The sequence below is a fragment of the Olea europaea genome, unplaced genomic scaffold (assembly GCF_002742605.1).
Source record: "Olea europaea var. sylvestris unplaced genomic scaffold, O_europaea_v1 scaffold124, whole genome shotgun sequence".
NCBI classification, from domain to species: Eukaryota; Viridiplantae; Streptophyta; class Magnoliopsida; order Lamiales; family Oleaceae; genus Olea; species Olea europaea.
This window is the reverse complement of record NW_019229835.1, coordinates 297,205-306,254: the sequence shown is the minus strand read 5'-3', so window position 1 is coordinate 306,254 and position 9,050 is coordinate 297,205. Positions and strand designations below refer to the sequence as shown.

Genomic DNA, 9,050 nt, shown 5'->3' with positions numbered 1-9,050 from the left:
GGAAATGACATGAAATTGGGCAACCCGTCTATGCGAGTAATAGCCACAACGTTAAACTAAGATACATTGTCAAATAAAATAATTCTTTAATCTGCTCTGTTGTCCTTGTATTATCGTCGAAACAACGACTATTTCTCTCCCTCCGCATACACCAGACGATGCATTCTGGAACAAAGACCCAAACAATCTTGCTATCTTTTTTACGAAATCTTCTTTCCTATGCCTTCAAATATCCTCCATACACTGTGGAAACACCCAATCCATGCGTTGAGAAGCCAAAATATCGTTCCATGGGGTACAAGCGCAACAAAATAAGGAACAAGTGGTCAATCGTCTCTCCATTCCTCCGACACATATAGTACCATTCCGTAACATAAAAGCCCCTATATCATAGGTTATCCACCGTTAACACCTGTCCCCTCACAGCCGTCCACAATAAAAATTCCACCCGAGGGGGTAGTTTACAACGCCATACCTTCTTCCATGGGAATGAACTCTCCTTAGGTTCCAATAAAGATCTAAAATAAGAGCTTACTGAGAAAATGTCATCATGTGCCAATCTCTACCTGCTACGATCACTTTCGCTTACCCTGATGTGCACGTCATACAAAGAGGTCAGGAGTAGTGCATAATCATCCAATTCATAGTCCTGTAGACAACTCCCAAAAGCGATGTTCCAGCTGGGATTCCCATTATGCACATGTAAGACTTCATTCACCATAACTTGCGGCATCAAAGGAATACGATACAGGGAAGGATACTCCGCTCTTAGTAGCCGATCTCTACACCAACAATCTTCCCAGAATTTGATAGTATTGCCATTCCCAAAAACTTGTGATTTTAAATGAAGGAAAAACTTGCAACTGTAAATGAATGAAAAACTCGTATGGTTGAAGCTGATGAGAACTCATTTTCATCTTCATCTAGGATTTCAGTAAATTAAGCAACAAGTCCTCATTTTCAAACTCATTTGATGGACGTTGGAATCCCAAATTGGAGAACCAAAAGCCCAAATTCGAGAATGCCGAAAACCCCGAAATTCTCCAACACAATCTCACAAACCAAAGCTCCTCAACTTGTTAATTAGTTCTTATAAAATAAAAGAAAATCAACCCAAGTTGAGTAGAGATCAATAATTTGATTACATAAAAGTTCAGTAATATGGCTTACATACGTGTTCAAATTGCACTTATCACTGCCCTAGGTAACATATGCTTATGTCATGCATACACCATTTCACTCATTGATCCGGACAACTTTGTCCTAGATTCATTTCAGGGTTTTGTGCTGGCCAATGTGGGATTTCAGGTGTGGTCAAATGTAACGTAGAATCCTTTTGCCATTAGTCTGTAGCAACATTCAAATGACTAAAAGCTCTTAAAAACTAAGCCCCCATTTCAGCTACATTATTGAAAAAATGAAAATGAAAAATATAGCTGTTATGAGCCTCACACAAGAGATAAAAAGTCAAATATGGTGGTTTGTTGTGATGGATAATATTCATATTTTTCGTTTTAATGAGGATAAATATTAGAGATTCCATTATTTGAAGTTGTTTTAAATTGACTTGAATTTTGAACCAGACTAACTGTAGTATCTTAGGGCAAATTTTGATAGCTTTCAGCCTTCCACCCAGCATTTATGCTGCACTTTTAGTCTATGACATGCGTATGATTGGTCTGGAAAAGGTTTGCACCTTTGAGATGTTAATTGTAACATTTGATCTCTTTCCCCTGATGATGAATTCCATGCTATTTTGATAATATATACAATCTTGAAATAATTATTCTGATCTCCAGACTAACTGTAGTATCTTAGGGCAAATTTTGATAGCTTTCAGCCTTCCACCCAGCATTTATGCTGCACTTTTAGTCTATGACATGCGTATGATTGGTCTGGAAAAGGTTTGCACCTTTGAGATGTTAATTGTAACATTTGATCTCTTTCCCCTGATGATGAATTCCATGCTATTTTGATAATATATACAATCTTGAAATAATTATTCTGATCTACGCTGTGTCATTTTCTTTTCCTTGATTTAATTTTTTCAATCCATTATACCTTAACGTGTGATGCAGTTTCCAGATGACTGCAGTTGCAAAAGAACATTTTACTTTGTATTATATTCTAAAATCAACTTTTCTTTCAGAATATAATCATCATAAATGTAATTACTTATCCAATTTGATATTGTGATGTGATAATCAGATAAGAGGAGCAAGTGTGAAGTTCACCACAAGGTGAACAAATCAGACAACAGATTGAAGGCTGGTGATGAATTTCCTGTTAGTGAGTTTAAATCATATCGAGATCCTGATCTTTATGCTGTGGAAAAAGAAATTTATCTTGGTTCTCTTTGTGAGGTGCACGATTTTGCAGAACCATGGTACTTTTGGATGATAATGCTGAAAAATGGAAACTTTGACAAGAACACAACACTTTGCCCTGAGAATGGCCGAAAAGTTACTAAGATAGTGACAGACAGAAGCTTTCCTTGTTTTGGCGAAGGATGCATGAATCAACCGCTTGTGTACCATAATCAGTCACTGGTGGTTTATCTTGGGAATAATGCATCTTTGGTTGGGGGATTCTATGGAACATATGATCTTGATGCCAATTTGAGTGCTGGTTCCGGAAATAATTCTTTCTTTTCTATTTCATGGCAGAAGAATTTAAGCACAAATAGTTGGATTGTATCGCACAAATTGACATCATCATCCAAGTATCCCTCGCTCATGTTATATCTAAGAGCGGATGCAGCAAAAGGATTTAATGGAGGTTATCACTATAGTGGACGAGGCATCATAAGAAAGGTATGATCTGTAGTTTGTTCTTGTGGTTGTAATTTGCTCATATATATAGCCTCCGTTTGGCCCCCTTTTTTCTCAAATTTTAATGTTTGAAATGGTGTTTTTTTGAAGAATGTGTGGTGGGAAAAAAAAAATGAAAAGTTGTCGATTTACGTGTAATTTTTTTTTTATGGAAGATTGTGGTTGAAAATAAGAGAGGATAAAAAAATGAAAGAGAATGAGGGCCAAACGAGGGCATAGTAGTATCAAGCTGTTACTTTTGATAGGACTTCTTGTGATTTATCAAGTACTGCTCAAAATGACTTTTCTTTTGGGTAATTAGAACAAAACGTCCCTACATTTCATGATTTTTGTGGAAAACGTCCATACTTTTCGTTTTTTGGCGCATTTCATCCTTTCCTTTACCTTTTCTTGTGCAAAACATCATTTTCATCATTTTCTCAATAAAAAAACTATAAAATGATTAATATACCCTTCTATTTAAAATTAAAAAAATGAAGAACTAAATGCAATCGTAGCTCCAAATAAAAAAAATTCTCCACCTCCACTTCCTCTTTTGAACTTTTTTAAAAATTGGAACTACAATTGCAATTAGTTCTTTATTTTTTTTTTTATTCAAATAGAAGGGTATATTAGTCATTTTATAACTTTTTATTGAGAAAAATGATGAAAATTATGTTTTCCACAAGAAAAGGTAAAGGTAGGGATGAAATGCGCCAAAAAACAAAAGGTAGGGACGTTTTCCACAAAAATCATGAAAGGTAGGGACGTTTTGTGCCAATTACCCTTTTTTTTTTTTTTAAATTATGTTAGATTCTTTTTTCAGTAAACTTTTTGATTCCTTTTCTTAATATTCCAAGTTTAATGGCTGATCAACAAACTTCATCAACATTTCTATCTTCCGTGTTTCTTTTTGATCTGTGTAGGCCCGTTTCATAAAAATAGTTATATTGAGAGATTATGACTCCACATTTGTTATGACAGTTACTAGAGTCTCCTAACTTTAAGGTCCGATTGACACTTGACATTAAACAAGGTGGAGGGTCCGATAGCCAATTTTATCTCCTTGACATTGGTAGCTGTTGGAAAAATAATGGAGATCCATGTGATGGTGACGTTCTAACAGACGTGACTAGATACAGTGAGATGATTATTAACCCGGCAACTACAAGTTGGTGTCGTTCAGATAATCTGGTGTCATGCCCACCTTACCACATCAGTTCTACTGGCACGGTAATACACAGAAATGATACATCTCGGTTTCCGTATTCTGCTTATCATCTTTACTGTGCTCCTGGAAATGCGAACTATCTGGAAAAACCATTCGATATTTGTGATCCATATAGCAACCCACAAGCACAAGAGTTGGTTCAAATTCTGCCTCATCCTGAGTGGGCTATGCATGGTTATCCTGCAAAAAAAGGGGACGGATGGATTGGGGATTCAAGGACGTGGGAGCTTGATGTTGGAACTCTATCCAGTCGGCTATACTTCTATCAGGTATTGATACTCCTTTTGAATTCTAACTTAAAAAATTAGCTATGGACAAGATAGATGGTCATTTCCCTGTTTGTTAGGGACGAATAATTGTGTTGTATGAGCTTCACCAGTGAACCTTTGGTTTTGGTTCTCCATGCCAGTACAAGCTTTGCTAGTTAGCCATAGTTCACCATAGAGAAAGACTTCAAACTTGTGAGATAGGGCGATTTGTAGACATGTTAACTGCTGAACCACTATGTTGTCATGTCAGTACACTACTAATCATTAATCAATAGAGGGCCCTGCTACATTAGCCCTCAATTTGAGCTGGCTCAACCAGTGAAATCTAAAACCATTGCTTACTAGTTAACCCGGTGAAAGGCACGCTCATTTCACAACTAATGGAAAAGTACCACAAAAATTTTAAAGAAGTATAGCACCATTGCTTTGCCACCTGTATATTGCACCTTCTTCAGTAATGGCAACTATACTAAATGAAATCCAAGTGCTCTACTTCACAATATTGTGCCACTTGTGATCTGATGTCAACTCTGGTGTTACAATGAGATGGATAAAGCCATTTCCTTCTTCTCTTATGCAGGATCCAGGAACAAAACCTGCAAAGCGTGTGTGGTCTTCTATCAACATTGGTACAGAAATATATGTTAGCCCCTCCGGGGCAAATGCTGAGTGGACTGTAAGTGATTTTGATATATTAGTTCCTAAAGATACCAAAGAGGATGGTCATGGATATATGTGATGTCTTTATATATGTTTACCTCTGTAAAAAAGATCAAAAATACAAAACGTTTACACTCCATCTTATCCTTTCTGATTGCTTCTAGATTGAGTTCTTCATCTAACAGCAATCGGTAATTGCTCCGAACGGAATAGAACCCCGGCCGCCTTTTTTTTTTTTGTCTGTAGTGCCAGATTAAGTTGTCTGCTTTTTAATCAAAGCCTGGTGGAATAGAAAGAATCAGCTTCCTATCAAATGGCAAAACAATACCATTCACTCGCGCAATAGGATCCTGACCCAAGCAGTCTTCTTACGGCAAGTGGTAATCACATTTAATGATATTGGTCGTGGCAACTATAGAATGCTGTCCCCGTCCCCAACCCGCAAGCGAATACCTCTCTGAGCAAGTTATCTTCCCTACAGTATACTATTCCACTAAAAAAATAAATAAATAAATAAAAAGGAGGATGCATTAGGATGACACTTCCCTTTTGAAATTTGACCCGGTAACCAAGCGCGATGTTCTATTGTGGACCATCCTGTTGTCATCCCTATTAACGTACAGATCAAATAGCTCATGAATATTTTCCCGAACTGCAGTTTCAATGGATGGCTTTTCTTTTTCCAAGTCATTGGACAATCTTCGAACCAGCCAGTTACATCCCTTTTTGGACATTTGAATCAACCATTTGCTTCTTGGTGTTTTGTTCATTTTAGCGTTATATTTTATTTATGTAATTATTTATTTTCTAGCAAAACAGAAATTTCCGTGTTAAAAGTTGACTGTAGCTTCTAATCTGAACTATTGCACATGTCTTGGTGCCATTGCAAGTGATTTATGGTGAGAATCACATCAAGTACGTAACTTCAACTTCAATGTTTTATTACAAAATTTTAATCCACAAGTGCGGATTGGGACCACTCATTTCTTGCATTCCAAATTAGGAAAACAACTAATATTCCTTTTCAAATAATTTTGAATGTTAGACACCATTATTTCAAAAGGAGCGATCCATATTTTTATGAATCTAACTATTGGCAAGTATTCATACATAGCTGATGCCATAAAATTGACGTATAAATTTGTAGTTTCATCATGAACTACGATCATTATTGCAAGAAACTTGTACAAAAAATTATTAAATGAAACAAAATGTAATTTCTAGAACGATTATAGTAAGTTACGTATGACACTAATGTTTTTACCATGACACAACATATGTTGGAAGTGTCCTTTTGGTTTATGTACGTTGGGACCACCTGGTTTTAGGTATCAAGTTCTTTTCTCTATATGTATGTACAATTTACGAATCTTTTCAATTCTCATCATTATCATAGAATTTTTCTTCATACTCATTATATGTGCTCGAGCTTGTCTTAAGTTCCCTCTCTCGACAATATTAATCTTCACTTTAATCTTGGGATCATGCACAATATCTATTAATCATCACGTTGCTCCATCCAGCATTTTTATATTACTCATATCCTTACCTTCAAATTTCTCGTTATTAGCCATCATAAATTGTGCACATATCATGAATTATAATCCTCAAACCACTCATAATGTGGCGACATATGGTTGAAACACCAAGAATACAATATCTCATAATCAGATGACATCTGAGGCCTTTTGAAACTTTATTTTTCTAATCTTCAAGATACTTTTCAATTTCTCATAATTCTGATTAATGTGTCTCTACTTGTGACAATAATAGCACTTCACATCTTGCTCTGTTCGAGATTGAGAACGATTATCTCTTGACCACTATTCCTTCATTGTGATTCACTCCACCACACTCTATCTTGAACTTCATCAAGATTACTTGCACCATTCATAGTACGACTTATGACAAGCTCAAATATTTGAGACGTTGAATGAAGATGAAAGAACCAAAGCCGGATGTCCAAGGGCCATAATGTGAACTAAAGTTCCATTTTACCCTTCTCCCCCATGTATATATGATTATATTTGTACTATTATTTGTTATTTCTCTAAGTTTTTAATATGGAAGAAAGTAAACATTTTAGTTTTTAAAAAAAAATATTATTTTTATATCTTTTTTGTACAAGTAGATTTCATCTTAATAACGTTTTTTGTGAATTTTGATTTCTAATTGGAAATGAAAAGATAAAATTAATATAAGATATTTGCTGAACAATAAATTCAAAATAAATCTAAGCTATAAACTTTTGATTGCAATTTATGCATAAATTATTGCTAATATTACTTTAACAAGATACAAATATGCATAAATTAGTAATAAAATAGTTATGATAATATTACTTTTGTCACGCACTTCAATTATTCAGATGTTTCTAACATAAGTATCATCTTTCATCTTCAATCACACAATCAATTTTAAAATGTAACCTATTTGTCCAAAATTTATACATGTACAACTAAATTTATACATTTACAACTCTCTTCGATTTTTGTTCTTCTTACTTTGCGTCTTTGGTCCGTACTGGTCTCCTATCTTGCATTGTCTCTTAAAGCCAATAGATTTATGCCAAGTGGACGTACCATTAAAAAACATTTTTCCACTCTCAAAAATGGGTTTTATGAAACACATTTTACAATGTCAAAATTAAAAATAAGCAAGAAAGAGAAAAACACACACACACACACAATTAACCCAAAAATCTTACACACACACATACACACAAAAACAAGAACAAAAAAACAAAAAACCAGAAATCAACTCTCCAATTGCTACGGAAGAATGAGAATCAATTAACCCAAAAATCTTACACACACACACACACCCACAAAATAATAATAATAAAACAAAAAATCAACACTCTATGTACTACACATAGCTAGAACACTCAGAGAAACGTATGCATATACGTACCTTTTTTCTCCCTCTTTTTAACTCTCTCTTTACCCGCACAATTCTCTCTATTTTGGCTGCCATAAATTCTTTCAAACAGGCCATATATCTGTCTCTCTTTAACTTCAATCCTTGGCTGCTAGAATTTTCACCCTATGTTCCGTTGAAAAGTCGAGAGATACTAATATTAACCAAAATTCCAAAGCCACAATTATAAACTGAAAATAAAGTGCAGAAAATAAAAATGAACAGGGAGAATTTTTCGGCCAAATCCCCAAAGGTTCGACGGCCACTTCTAACGTCTAATCCCCTGTTGAGCATTCATTAAAATGAATAAAACTCGATTGCACTATAAAGCCCCAAAAATAGGCAGCAATAATGTTCCAAAATATTACAAAGTAATAAATCACAAAGACTTATCTTATGAAGAACACCAAAAAAGGGGCCACTATTCCACACTAGAACCGGCCAAGATCACGAAGATCTCACAAGCAACTAAACTGCCCTCTCTCACATAACAACTACAAGTGCTTCTTTCACAGCCAAATAACATTCCACCGAGGAACAAAACAAACCAGCCACTACTTCACACATGAAGAGGCCGAGATCACCAAATCGAGGCAAAACTCGAATCCCACAGGTTCGACTCATCCAAAACTGAAATAGTACAATACCCCCATGGATCTACAATATTTCTTGATGTTAACAGATTCTTCTTTTAGAAAATACTCCAAGAATCAAGCCCTAATCTCACTAAGAAGAAAGGGGCTTTTCGCACAAAGGAGAGAGAGATATGAAGGGGCCGAAACTGAGAGTTAGTAGTGAGAGAAGAGAGTAACTTTTTCTTAGAGAGAATAAGACGTGAGAGAGAGAAACTTGAAAAACTAGAAGAAAAGTCTCCCACTCAATAAATGTGAATAGCTATCCAAAGATCTCATGGTTAAGTAGATAGAAAGATCTAGAATCAGATCCATTTGTCAGGAAATCACCACGCATCACAATCTAGCTATAGAGTTCCATTAATAAAGTGTTATTCCAAAAACACGTTTTCTCCTTTTTATAATTTTTGAAGCACGTTTTTGAAGGCTACAGGTCATGGGTTCAGTTCTCAACATCCGTGAACTTCTATTTCCAGCCCTTTTAAATTGGGGAACACAATTCTCACACCTATGTATGGGAAATTAGTCG

General features: G+C 35.4%; 1 protein-coding gene across 1 annotated transcript; it reads left to right on the top strand.

Moving 5' to 3' along the window:
* Positions 1-1,161: 1,161 nt before the first annotated feature.
* On the top strand, positions 1,162-5,133 carry LOC111374345. Its single transcript, XM_022996999.1, has 6 exons — positions 1,162-1,308; positions 1,584-1,688; positions 1,800-1,904; positions 2,205-2,813; positions 3,795-4,310; positions 4,891-5,133. The coding sequence occupies exons 1-6, from the start codon at positions 1,162-1,164 to the stop codon at positions 5,047-5,049; spliced, it is 1,641 nt and encodes a 546-aa protein (XP_022852767.1). The 3' UTR covers positions 5,050-5,133.
* Positions 5,134-9,050: the final 3,917 nt, after the last annotated feature.

Excerpts from the sequence above, each read along its gene's own strand:
- LOC111374345 (XM_022996999.1), top strand. The coding sequence starts at position 1,162 with ATGGCTTACATACGTGTTCAAATTGCACTTATCACTGCCCTAGGTAAC. Across the intron at positions 1,689-1,799 it reads GTATGATTGGTCTGGAAAAG|ACTAACTGTAGTATCTTAGG; the intron begins GTTTGCACCTTT and ends TCTGATCTCCAG. Across the intron at positions 4,311-4,890 it reads GTCGGCTATACTTCTATCAG|GATCCAGGAACAAAACCTGC; the intron begins GTATTGATACTC and ends TCTCTTATGCAG.